The 13,972-nt window shown below is 38.8% G+C and overlaps 1 protein-coding gene across 4 annotated transcripts in view; it reads right to left on the minus strand.

Annotated features, from left to right (window-relative positions):
* Positions 1-13,972, minus strand: part of dock1 (dedicator of cytokinesis 1) — a 312,984-nt gene that overhangs the window by 33,231 nt on the left and 265,781 nt on the right. For all 4 annotated transcript variants that reach the window (XM_017701249.2, XM_017701241.2, XM_017701234.2 and 1 more), the window contains 3 exons: positions 12,693-12,812; positions 8,101-8,190; positions 7,089-7,193 (listed from right to left, as the gene is read on the minus strand). In XM_017701249.2, coding sequence (XP_017556738.1) covers positions 7,089-7,193; positions 8,101-8,190; positions 12,693-12,812 — 315 coding nt within the window. The remainder of the gene's footprint in view (positions 1-7,088; positions 7,194-8,100; positions 8,191-12,692; positions 12,813-13,972) is intronic.

The raw sequence follows: 13,972 nt of genomic DNA on the forward strand, positions 1-13,972 counted from the left end.
TTTCAGAAAACACCCCTAGTACTTGGACAAACACACCAATAACACAATGTAATCAGTAAATTAGTCATTAGGCCCTCACGTATGTACATTTATTAACATTTAAAAGTGCAATGCCGACACACTACAAATTTAAAAAGGGGCCTGCAGCACTCATGAGGCAAAAAACAAGATATATGAGCAGTGTTCTGAAGACAGATGCCTGGAGACAGTTGTAGTGTAATTTAAATACTGAATCTTAAATTGCGGTTGCTAGCACTTTCAGCAAAGTGTGCTTTAAAATGCATCACGGTAATCTGCATTTCAAGAAGAGGACAACGGTGGAGGCACCGCTTTTGGCAGCTCTCTCTGGAAGCCGAGGTCATGGCAAGCTCACCAGCAATGCTGCAGTTTTAGGAAATTGGCTTATTGAATGCACTCCAAACACGCTCTGCTACAAAAGGCGGCAGGGACAGGACCCTCCCCGAGCTCGCCCTTTCTCTCTCTCTCACAGAAGCACACACACACACACACACACACACACACACACACACACACACACACACACACTCATACCCGCACACATGGTGACCAGAATGGATGTAGGGCACCTGAATCATCCCAACGAGCACCTCTTCAACAGACATGCTGAACAGAAAGGGCCGTGAGCATGTTGGAAACTGGGCAGTGAACTGCTGATCGAGTGATGACAGAGTGCCTAGGAGAGGCTGCCACGTCACTTAATTTGGAATTCAGTTAGTCTCGATGGGCCTTATGTGCTGCTGCATTAAGAACATCTGGGGAAAACAGAAATGTTGGGTTAAATGTCAGTGGGAACGTGAGTTTATTAGGGTGGGAACAAACCACATGAATTTTGAAACCAACCCCACGCCTCATGAAGGTAAAGCTCAAAGTAGGTGAATGACATGCTCATCAAAACTGCCTCATGGTTCACAAGCCTGGTGTTAGCCCATATATGCAATGCAAGTTATCATGGGAAAGAAACTCCAATTAAGTTGATGTGTGCTGGATATGCAGGTAAACAAACATGTGGTACATTTGGTTACATACGTGGTAAATTAAACATTACCACTGAGAATGAAAAGCTTTTCAGCTAATACATGTTTGCTTGTGTTACTGATTATACTCCACAGTTTAAAAGAGCACAAAAGTTTCAGTGAGCTGAGTACTTTTAAAGTTCTCAAACATAATATCACACCAAACTACATTCTTTAGATTTTCATAACTAGACCACCTTTGAGTTGACTTAATCAACATACAGAGCCCCATAAATATTAACACACATGGTAATCATGAACAAAAGAGGTAAAAACATTCTTTATTGCTTATCGTTTTGATCCTTTATTCAAAATAAGCTTAAGCTTTTTTGAAGTTCAATAAATTGTACACTGTACATGACATACATGATTGTACAGGACATATATGATTGATGTATGGCATGCATTTATTAAATTCTTTTTTGGGAAAATAATGGACTTGGACACACAACATGCTCGCCATGTCAATGGCCTTAACACATAATTGATTTTAATCACTAGTCTACAAAAACGCCTTGAGGTCCAAACATGACTGCTGAACATCAAATGAGAAGGGAGACCATTTTTGCAGCTATGTCAGTGAGAGATTTGACGTGTCCACAAACAGCTCAAGCAGTTGATTCAGAGGCACTGTGACAGGCTGAAAATGTGCAATTAGCTTACATTTCTAATAAAAAGCTTTCAAAGCTTATCAAACATGCAGTGCTTACTCAGGCACCCATATGTTCCCAGAGTCATTATGTGCATTAGGACAGAACTGAGGTGTGCAGGAGCACCCGGACAGCTTGCTCAGCTTATACAAACACACGTGTGCATACGTGGATGGACACATGCACATATACAGACACACACACTGACACACACCACCTAAACAAACATGGTTTAGTCTTTCAATTAACGAAATGCACTGCAGAGATGAAAAATGCCTGGGGTGGTTTTCAAATCTGCTTTGAGCGATAAGATGACAAACAGCAGCATGCTCTCCGCACACGTTCACGCCAGCAGCTATTCGGGTCACGGTGGAATTAGCTGCTGCACCTCAGACGGCTCCACACGCATACCAAAGAGGCTCTTTGAGGAAAGGAAACGCAATCGCAACACGTTCTCTATTTCCCACTGGGGGTGGGGGGTGGTCGCTCCACAGCGTCACATATCAACACAACAGGATTTATGACAAGAGCTCTTTTTCCAGCCTGGTTTAGTACGCAGAGGTAAACACCACGAAGGAAAAGACATGACTGCTGACTGCAGCGGCAGAATGAATTCGTAAAGGTAAAGAAGCACATTTACTGCTCAAATTCAACCAAGAGCCTCAAAACTCAGAGGGTGATGCTTCACCTTGCAGCAGGAGGACAGGAGGATCTATAATATACTACCCAAGTAACTAATGTAGAAGGAGCAAGTTCTTGACTAGCCAAATCAATCACTTAACATAAACGCCACTGAGCATATCATTTCTTACTGAGGACAAGACTAAAGGTGAAAAGAAAAAAAAAATGATTGCACTACAGACCCAGCTGAGCATCACAAGGGAAGAAGCTCAGCAACGGGTGGTGTTTATTAATTAAATATAATTATCAAATGCTAAATTTGACTTATTTTAAGGGCATATATCCTGGTAAAAGAGATTTTTCTTACTTTTTTTTAAAATAAAACAGACTGATGCAGTGTATAAACATTGACAGCTGTAAAATGGAACTGTCACTCCCCAGTCCATATATGAAAATAAAGCTGCAAAAATAGTCCATTCTGAATTCACTACTAATATTGTAATGTCACAGAAAACAAGCTACTGACATATAACTGACTGTTCAGCCTGTAGCAGTTTAGCACCGCCCATTCACGCTGGAGATTTAAAGAGTGTTTCAGCCTGAACAGTTTTTTTGAATGAGGCACCATGCTGGCAATAAGAAGACACTCTTTACATAGACCAGTCTTAAAGATGCAGTGACAAAAACAGCCTGTTTAATTCTAAAGGATAAGAGAGGATTGAAAATGATCATTTAAAATAAAGTATGACAGTTATTGGTACATAAAGCCACACAAACATTATAAGTGGACCTCAAGCAAAAGGTATAAAATTTAGTTTTCTCACTGTTTCAGCATTTCAAGTGGATTGAGATCACTGAAACACTGAACTCATATCACTTCAGCCACGGTCCTCTATCATTTAGCGAGTAATATTGACTATACTGACTTTTAATAATGCCTTTTTGCACAATGTTCTGCTTCAGTACATATGCAGTAAGGGCTAGAAAGCTTGCTCAGTGAATAAAACAAAAGCAGTTTCAACATGCTTTCAGCATGATGGTGCCAAAATGTTAGAGCGACCATGCCATTCGTCAAGCCAGGGACAGGTGAGCACATCACTTAACATTCCCGTTGAAAAAAGCAAAAATTGTTTCCAAATGACTGACTGTGGTAGGTAGGAAATCACAGGTTTTCTACTGCATTTGAGCTGCATCTTAGATCGAGGAGTTATATAACATCATGATAACATCAGAGACTGAACCTTCATATAACTATATGAAGATAAAAGAATCTATTTCTAAATCTCAACAGAAAACTCCAAAGCCTGTTGGAAGTTCTAAATGACAGAGCATTGTGGCTCATAATTACAGTGCAATGGAAGGAGAAAGTGCACACGTTAAATACGTTCTACTTTAACAAAGCTTAAGAGTTTAACAGAACACAGAGCACACAGACATGAGAGGAGCATTTAGTGTGCAGGGAATTTTAATTTCATATAATAAGAGATCTAAAGGATAAGACACATTTGGTTACTTCCATCATTAGATAAGAAGTTAGCACTAATTTAGTCAACCTTTCCCTCTTCCAGAATACTGAGAAAAGTCACTCAAAAATGAGATCAACACAAACTTGCTTTCTGTATTTCATTACATCACTAAATTGTTTTTTTGAGACTAATGATACATTTGGTATTACTAACTTTATGTAACATTCAAGGCTTACTTAAAAAGGAGGGGCTATATCCTACCAAGCATGGCTACATGGCTACTTCCAGCAGGACAATGCACCATGTCACAAAGCTCATATCGTCTCAAACTGGTTTCTTGAACATGACAGTGAGTTCACTGTACTCCAAAGGCCCCCAGATGTACTCCATGTGTGTACTCCAGAGTCACCAGATCTCAATCCAACAGAGCACCTTTAGGATGTGGTGGAATGGGAGATTCGCATCGTAGATGTGCAGCCGATAAATCTGCTTCAAGTGCGTGATGCTATCACATCAATATGCACCAAAATCTCTGAGGAACGTTTCCAACACCTTGTTGAAAGTCTGCCATGAAGAATTAAGGCAGTTCTGAAGGCAAAAGGGGGTCCAACCTTTTACTAGCAAGTACCTAATAAAGTGGTCGGTGAGTGTATATTCCATGTAAGTCTGTAAACTGAACATTTTTTTTTGTTTTGTTCAGTTCGAGAAATTACATCTTATTTCTCTGCTGGACTTGGTTAAAGTGACTTTTCTGCTATAGTTGGAATAAGTTGTGCAAATATGTATTAATTTATTTATTTGTCTGTTTGCCATTATTCAATGACCTGAGGTCTGCTGTGCCTTTGTTTATTCATGACTACAAGGCCAATACAATCAGCAGACAACACTTCTGTAAATCTAAATCTAATGAGCTGACTCTAATAAATGTTCTTTTTTGTTATTGGACTGTAATAATGAGAACTATTACTTTTGAAACTTCCAAATGTGCTGATTGGTTTAAGACAAAAAGAGTGGATTGTGCACCACTATATATATATATATATATATATATATATATATATATATATATATATATATATATATATGCATCTGTTATAGACCAATTAGTTAATATTTTTACCAGGAAAATCATAGTCATTCATAACGTTTCTACTCACCACCACAAACAGTCTTTAACTTTCTCCATCCAAGCTGGGCAAGTGCAAGAATGAAAAAGTGTTCAGCTAGTGTTCTGTACTTCAATGGATGCTTCGTTTCAAGATGAACATCAAACAAGACTGTTTGGTTCTTTGAGAAGTGTACGAAAAGTGCTCACAGCCTGAAAGAGAACATTTCTTCAAACTTGCGCAGTCTCCAGATGTGTCACTTAAATGCGACAGATGTCAGTCAACTGAGTCTTTTTGGCTAGTTGTGCCTGCTGTCTTAAACTTTAAATATTTCAAAACTTAAGACACTTTAGCTTCTGGATTCTGAGCAAAGCTTTTCCGTTTCAAAACTTTTTTCAGACATTTGAGGTGCAAACTGAGTCAGAGTCAAACATCATATTCAAAGTATCAGACTGCGATAATATTCAATTTGGCTAAGCAACCACGTCTCATAAAGAATTAGTATTTCTTAGAAAAGATTAGAATTTAGAAGAAGATTAGACATTAGATGAAAATCAGGTACTTTTTGAATAAACCTATAAAATTTGAAAAGATCTGTTACCTCACAGAGGCTGTGAATAACCCTCTTTAATTATGTATGTCTGTTTAAATTCTTTTACTTTTTCTGCTTTCTCATTGCTTGTAAAAACATGCAAACTGTTTCATTTTGTGATGTTGGATGTCTTGTATGCATTCTGTCTCCAGTCCTTGGCACAAGCTAAGATAATCAAAAGCCATCACAATAACCGAGAGCTTCATAACTGGTGAATTTGCCAGTTATTCGATTCCACTGAGCGTGACTTTCACTACGCATAAGCGCATAAGCAACAGACACCATCATAAGCAGACAAATGGAGCTCCAGTGCCTAAAATCAATTCAGTTCAGAGAAAACAAAGTGCCTTCATTGGAGCTATTGATTAGTCCTAATCATTAAGTATGCCAGCAAGTGGTGAGGACACAGCACACCTAAACAGTGATATCAGCAGGAGCTAAATCCTCTCTCACCACATTTATCTAAATTAGCAAAACAGAAATGAATTCCTACAAACAATAGCCACTCAACAGGCTGAACAATAATATGTAATTATTCTCTTTAGTACAAATGGATTCCATTGATGACATGGCTGACCACTTGTAAACTACAATCTAGCAAAACAACGTAACGGTAAGATACCATTATTTTTCTCAGCTAGAAAAAGGGGAAATTGTGTTCTCATTCATCCGATAATAACCTGCAGCTTTATTTCCCAATTTTACACTGAGCATTATTCCAATGTCCAATATCAAAATTATTTTCCCGTAGGCACTGTTTTTCAGTGTTTTGCTATGGCAAGTCTGGGCAGAAGCCGATGGTTATTACCATCTAGTTTCCTCATTTAAGATACACGTAAAGAGTGTCAACAGAGCCGCAATGGCTCCATCTCCTAAGAGTGGAAAACCAACATGTCCTCACATGGCACAGCAGCAAGGATGGGAAAACATGCGAAACCGACAATTCACACACTCTGAAAGTGAGAGTGAAAGGAAGAGAGAGAAAGGTTAGAGGACTCCACGATACAGTTAGCTCAACGCAGAGACTAGAATACTGGACGACCTCTTCAGCACCCAAGGAGATGACGAGGGATGTATTCGGGCAGACGGGGCACGCGAGAGTACGGCTAATTGATTTGCAGTGTGCTGAACAGTTTAAAGGGCCATGTGTTACCATCAAGAGGCAGTAAAGAAGTCTATAAAACGTGTGGCAGCAGGCTGAACGGAAAGATCAAATCAATGTCAGTGTCTTCTGAAAAGCCTCAGAAAAGCCCTATTAGAAATCTGATGGGTGATATAGTAGTGGAAGGCTATGAATAACATCTGCAGGCAAAGGACAATCGGTGTTGAGCTTATTATCGCTTTGCTGCATTCAAATAGCAGACTCACATAGTGTGAAAAAAATTAGGCTTCAGATTTATTGCTGAGTTACAACAGAGGGACATATATTTAAGCCATGTTTTACTTTAAACATGCTAGAAAGACATCTTGCATAAGTGGTGGTTGCTCTGAGTACCTGTTACCTGTACAAGGGTTTTGTGGGTGCAGCAGGTCATTGGGTAAAGGCTCTTTTAGTCATTTATTATTTGCTTCTTTAGCTTGTTCATCAAGTAATTCATTCAGAAATATGAGTAACTCACCCTGAGGAAGGAAGGAAAGCCCAGTCCATAATAACCCACAGCAAAGTAGTCTGGTTTTGGTCTGATCACCTTCACTATGTTCTCATAGAACTGTGCCTGCTTCCTCTATAGGGAGAGAAGGAGAGAGGGATTGTGAGAGAAAACTAATTAACATACACATTTTCCGCAATCAACATTATCTAAAAAGATAGTGTGTGCAGCGCACAGTTGCTTAACAAAACTTGCATCTTCAAAACAAAAAATAAGATTCTTAATTGTTACTGTTTATTTATCAGGAATTTATTGGACTTTGGGCCATTTTTGGACCATTTCTATTGGTCCATTCACCATGAGATGTTCACAAAATGTAAAGGACTTCTGGCAGAAGAATTACATAGATTTGAAATGACAACAATGACATGTGAATGTCCCCCTTAAAGGGCCCATATCCTACATCTTTTTCTTTTATGTTATGTCCCCCTCATGAGATTCATCATGAGTAGTCAGATCCCATTGAAGTAAATGTGTCCCAAAGTCTAACAATCTATGTCTAACCTTTTTCTTCAAACTTTTTTTTTGTGTTTCAATGAAGAATTATCATTTTTTTGTGCATGCAACTGTTTAAAGCTGTGTTTTCTAGTCATGTACTGGCCAGCATTTTTAAGTTAAGCTAAAACTGTCACTATCGACAGCTGGTAAAGTTTTGGTAGCGTAAAATAAGCATAATTAAGCTATAGCATTATTCAAAGCAAAAAGAACTTCAGTCTGAAGTTCAAGTGAGTTAAAAGTCTGAATGTTTTTGTTTATGTTTTGAACTCTTAACTTTGAACCAGTTTGGTAGAATGATTCATATAAGAAAATGCCCTTTCACCACCTGAGCCTAAGGGTAAGTCAGGCCCATCTAAGCAAAGTGTTCTGAACAATCTATAATGTTTCAAACGAGCTCAGAACAACTCCTCATATGATACGGGGAATGTCGTGCCTGCAGTATGCTGTGTGCTAAGTCAGGCAAAAACATTACGCTTTAGCGTACCAGTAAAGCACTCAGCTGTTCAAAGTCGAACATCTCGTTCTCGTACTGTTCAGCCAGCTCCTTTCCCAGAATAATAGCCTCCTCCCACATCTGTACAGCAGGACACAGACACAAAAAACATGCAGCCATTAGATTCAGATACAATGGTTTACAGCGAGATTTAAAGGTTTTCTGGAAAGAGATTAAGCTTAACCTATATATGCCAGTACCAGAATGTTCTTAATTTCCTTTTCTGCATTTAGAGACAAAAGAAACATTAGAAAGCAGACATAGTGTTTCACTCCCTCATGGATTTTTCATGCTTTTTAGTCTTTGGGCCAACTAACTACTGATAACTGAATCTTATATTCAAGGAAGCCCTGTTGTTTTAGAATCATCACACACTCAGATACCACTCTGTATGAAAATAATATATTTGGAAAACAATGCATTTCAGTAGAATAATAATCTAGTAGCAGTCTCAGCATGGAACTTTACAGGCAAAATAGCAAATAAGTGCACAGTACACACATTTCACATAAAGAGCACACATTGTACATTGAGTACACAAAAAAATTCTGTAAACTAGATTGAATCTACAACCAAACTAAAGTTCCCTGTGCCAGATTAATGATATACAGAAAGGGGGCCTAGAACAAGTGTCATGCATATGATTCTATATGAAGATGCTGATGTTCTCTGATCACTTTGTTCTGATACACTATTGTCACAATATAATGTACAGCGGAGCCCACACACCCATCATGTAAATGCAATTAGCATGATGAAAGAAAGCCTCATTATTAACATGTCATTGTGCTAAGAAAAAAAAAAAATCCTAAAACATATTTAGTACCATACTATAATTAATCCCAAAAGGCAACTGGTAAGACTGACAAGTGTTATTATTAACAGCTGTAAACACAATTAATATTGAAACACTATGCAATAAGCAGTTGGGCTCTACAACCTGCAGCAGTCAAATAAAAGCCCCTTTGCCTTTGTTCTGTGGACTCAAGCCTTGTATTACATACGCATGCATATGACATTCTCATGCCACTGTGTGTTGGGTGTTATTTGTTAGTTGTGCTGTTTTGGTGCTTGTTAGCTATTGTTGTCTCAACGTGATTCTGTAAGTGACTTCTTCTAATTGGGATTAATGATATATTCTTATTATGATCGCTCCTCCTAATGATGGGTTTGAGTTACACGGGAGAGACAGCCCATTCCACAGTGTATATATAAAGCATTCTCTGCTGCACAGAGACAAAAAAAAGTGCTTTCAATCATGTAAAAATCACATTTTGGTATTTGGCTGTTTACTGAAGAGGATAATGAATAAATTCATAAATGTCTATTGAGACAGAGGAGAAAATCAGCAGAAAAAAAATAGAGGATTGTTGAGGCCAAAGGGCTACACAGAAAGACAGGGAGAGAGACCCTGCATGAGGACAATGAACTTGTCCTTGTAAAGTCACTTATCTGGACAGTAAGTATTTATTTGCTAACAAAAATTAACAATAGAATAAATATATTTTAATAACACATTGTGATTCTGGTGATTTTGTGTGGGAGAGTTGTGCCTCTGTTACTGTTATTCTAACCATTTCCAAAGCTCTCCTCAAGGAAGTCTAGCATTTACAGTTCCCATATAACATCTCGTCCATCAAATAAATCCTTCATTAAATTAAATCTTGTGCTGTTGGTGGAATTTAACAAACTCATGCAACGGCTGAAGTGCAGAGCGACGGAAATCTAAATCTAAATGCATATCTAAAATGCATATGAATAATGTTTTAAAAACAATGTCCTTGACTTGTTTTTCTGACTTTATTTTACCGCTGTGAAAGATAATCATTCTCTGTCAAAGACAATCAATCTCTTCAAACCATCTGTACTGGTCCAGGCTGAAGCCCAGCTGCTCCAGAGGTGCATACTATTATGACAGAATGCACTACTGCAGCCCTTTTAGCTTTTAAACAACATTTATGACAGTTTCAGCACCTTTGGCAGACTATGCTGAACAGCACTCACAGGAGATCAGAGGATAAATCAATGAGCAGCAAACATCAATAGTGAAGTGGAAAGCTACAGGTTGCCTCCAAAGCCTCCACTGTAATAAGAATCCATGCTGAATGAGCAAGAAGAAGAGGCTACAATTGTGAAGAAGCTGCAACCGCTAACTGTATAAGATTTTTTAAATCTTTACATGTCAAAAAATCATATTATTAAATTAAGGAAAGTAATGAATACATTTTGATGAGGCTTATTTTGTCCACTCATAGAACAAAATGCTTTACTTTTCAATGAAAAAAAAATTGTTTAGCATCAAATTTGAGCTAATAAGACAAATTAATGATGTAATAAACACCATTAACTACATAAAATAATGTGATTAATCCTGACTTATTTTAGCTGTTTGACAGTTTATCTCTAGTTACTGTATTGGTATATCTACTGAAATAAACACACGTGTATATTACAAGTGTAAAAGTAGAAGAGTGTCTTGGCCTCCAACAACTAATATAAACTGCTTTTATTGGTCTTGCTTAACTTTCTTTGAGTCTTGCTTAACTATGCTTGACTGAGTGGTCCATGTGGCTTATTGTCTATTATTGTTCCCTGTTGTCTTTATTTGTTCTTCTTTGTGTAAAAATATCAGACACTCCATAGGGATGGCAATAAATACAGAATCTTCATCTTGAGAACTACCACCAGCTTGGGCAGTGAGTCTCTCTTGGTCTCTTATGGTGTCAGTGTACTTTAGATCTAGTTTCTTCATTCCTCTCTTTCTGTTTGTCTGTCTGCCTGATTCTCTTTCACTCTCTTAGCCTCTCTCTGGAGGGAAAAGTCTTGCCATCTGGGTAAGTCCCAACAGCAGGAGCTACATTTAAAATAGATTTGCTAGAAAGGCTGGACGAGGTCCCTGGTAGTCTGAGCAACAGAGCATGTCAGGTTGCCAAACCCTCACCCGAGGACAAGATGCTCTTCTACTTTCACCCCCCCAACCCCCCAATCCCCCAATCCCAAAACTCACACTCTCATGCCTGAAAGGACCTTCAGTAGGGAATTCTAAAAATGGGACTGGCTGTGGCTGATGGTTGGTTGCACCACACACAGTCATGAATTTGGGTCCCAGAGCCACATAATGAGCTCAAGAACGGTGGCAGGGGACACTTGGGTCTGTGACCCTGACCAAAAAGCCCACTCTGACAGGCAAAGAGCTCTCAGCGTTTTCTTACTTGACTCCAATAAATCTCCACTGTGATATGACCCTAACAGAGACGTGGCAGGTCTTGAACTGGACGTTCACTCCACAGGGCTCTAATATTGTCAACAGTCCTCCAGTGTATGCCCTCTGATGTTCATGGAGTATGAATGCTTTAATTTAAAAAGGCACTGACCTCCAAGCATGAAGGGAACACAATTCTTGCTCTCAAGTATTAGCGGCGCATTCTTGAAATGTGCTGGAGGTGCAGTGGGTAAACATGTAGACATACATATATAAATCAATAATGTCACATGTGCACAGTGCCTTGCACAAATATTGGCACCTCTGATAAACACGAGCAAAACAGGGTGTAAAATAATTCTTTATTGCTTATCTTTTTGATCTTTCATTCAAAATCTTCACAAAAATCTAACCATTACTTGAAATGCACAATGACTGAAAAAAAAAAATTAGGTTAGGGGACAAAAGGGGCAAACCCTTTTTTTTTGAGGTTTTTTGATGTCTGAAGGAATTTGGCCTTTGTTTTATCTCATATATATTCTCTAGTGACACAGGAAGCCATGGCTGACCATTTTACCATAAGTGTTGCTAATCACTCAGGTGAACTTATGAACATAAAATATGAATGGGAATATACTTCAGATGTATTTCTCTCTAAAGAATTTCTAGAGGTGACAATTGTTCTACAGAAAGATTTAAGAAATTTGTAGATTTCATGACAAGATGTAGTTTTTTCTTTCAGTCATTATACCTTAAATAAAGGTTAGGTTTTTAATGTTATTTTGATTAAAGGATCAAAAGGATAAGTAATTAAGAATATTTTACAGCTTTTATGGTATGATTACCAAGGGTGGCAATATTTGTGGAGGGACCTGTATATATGAGAGAATATTAATGCATGGATACTTTATGATGTGTAGGAGCACGCTGAATGTGGTGTAGGAGCACGCTGTACGTGCTCTCTAATCATTGAGCGGGTGGGTACTGGTGTGTGGGTGAGCTAAATGATGTGGGTTAAATGATAGGTAATACAGAAATAAATAAATAAATAAACAACAACAACATGCATGAAATTTATATATTCTCTCCAAAATAATACACAGGGAACTGACTGCATGAGGTGGAATATTTTTGCAGTCTTTGGATCAGCCTGTTGTTTGGCTCCTAACAGCAAGCCAGAACACTACAAGTACAGACTGCAAATAAATCGCCTGTTTCTGAAGAGCTACCTAAATTCAGCTAAAATACTATAGTACAGCATCATAACTTGCACAATTTGCCAAACACATTTAGATTTTGTGCTTTCAGTTTTTTAGTTTTAGTTTTAATCAAGTAAGACTGCAGTACTAGTGCCAGCTAACTCCAGAGAGCTGTTGGTTACCTTGCCCTTGTCGAAGTAGTTGATAATCTCCTGGTAAAGCTGGTCCTTAAGCTGGCCTTGAGTGGTCGCCTGGTAACCATCTCTCTGGGTCAAGTGAGCTGCGCAGGCCTCCTCTGACCACTGCAAATGTAACACATAATAACCTTTCACACACTGCTTACTTAATGTCACATAATACATTACACTTCATGCTCTGTGGATGTTTTTGCTTGATTTGTATTACTTCCTAGTTTTGCAGAGCTGTCTCTTTGCTTCTAAATGTAGGAAGCGTGTGCTGACACTTGTGCCACAATCCTCTGCTTCTGTGCCAAGTCATTACATCTGATATGGTGGTTCAATTTCTGATTATGAGACTTAGATCTAGGAGTGGGGCCGTTTCCTTTTTGCGTAAACTAGTCACTGCATCTGTGTTCTCCTGGTTAGAAAAGATTCTCTACAGTATACATACATTACATATATTTATCCCTTTATGTCTTTTCTTTCTCAGCAGGCACCCATGTTCCCACACTGGTTCTAAATGTTGCTGGCTGCATCTGCTGGCACTACTTTCTCCATCACACCAAGATCACAGCAGATAACATTGATTTACTCACCACCTAACAATACTCATTTCAGAGTTTGCCTGATTTCATAAACAACAGAGAATAAAGGCAAGGACGGCAAAGATTAACAGGGCTTGCTCTTTTTTTCTGCTGACCCCACAATCTACTACTTCTCTGGCGCAGGCACACACAGAATAATGAGCATGCTGATTGGCTTGACCAGGTCAGCTGACCGTCAGATAAGCACAGGCATTGGGTGGCATGCGAAGAGGCTGTTTTGTGCTCAGGGCCCTGTCAGAACTGATTCACTGTAGTGCAAACGTAATTGACATTTCATGTTACAGCAAGGAAGAATGCAGGGTAAACTTCCCCAGGAAATCACATCATTGGCAGACAAGAGGCTCATGGGAAAAAGCCAGCTGCACTGCAAACCTGTACATGTATATGCATTCCGTCACCAGAGGTTCAAATACTCAGCATGCGGAATAGCTCTGGTTTTGAAGGACAGAATTGGTGTGATGAGGTGATTTCTATTGAATACTGCCTCAAGGCCTACACACAGCTCAGGGCTTGTTAATATGCAATTGGCAGGAGAGAGGCAACAGAATACTGTAAATTCAAGTACGTGCACCCAGGCTCATACTGGGGCTGTGCAATATAGTAACTGTATACGTACTGCAACTGTGAGTTGCTTTGCAACATACAAAGCGATTCCACAAGTCTCATTTTTAATAAAGT

Source organism: Pygocentrus nattereri, chromosome 13 (genome assembly GCF_015220715.1).
Source record: "Pygocentrus nattereri isolate fPygNat1 chromosome 13, fPygNat1.pri, whole genome shotgun sequence".
Classification (NCBI taxonomy): Eukaryota; Metazoa; Chordata; class Actinopteri; order Characiformes; family Serrasalmidae; genus Pygocentrus; species Pygocentrus nattereri.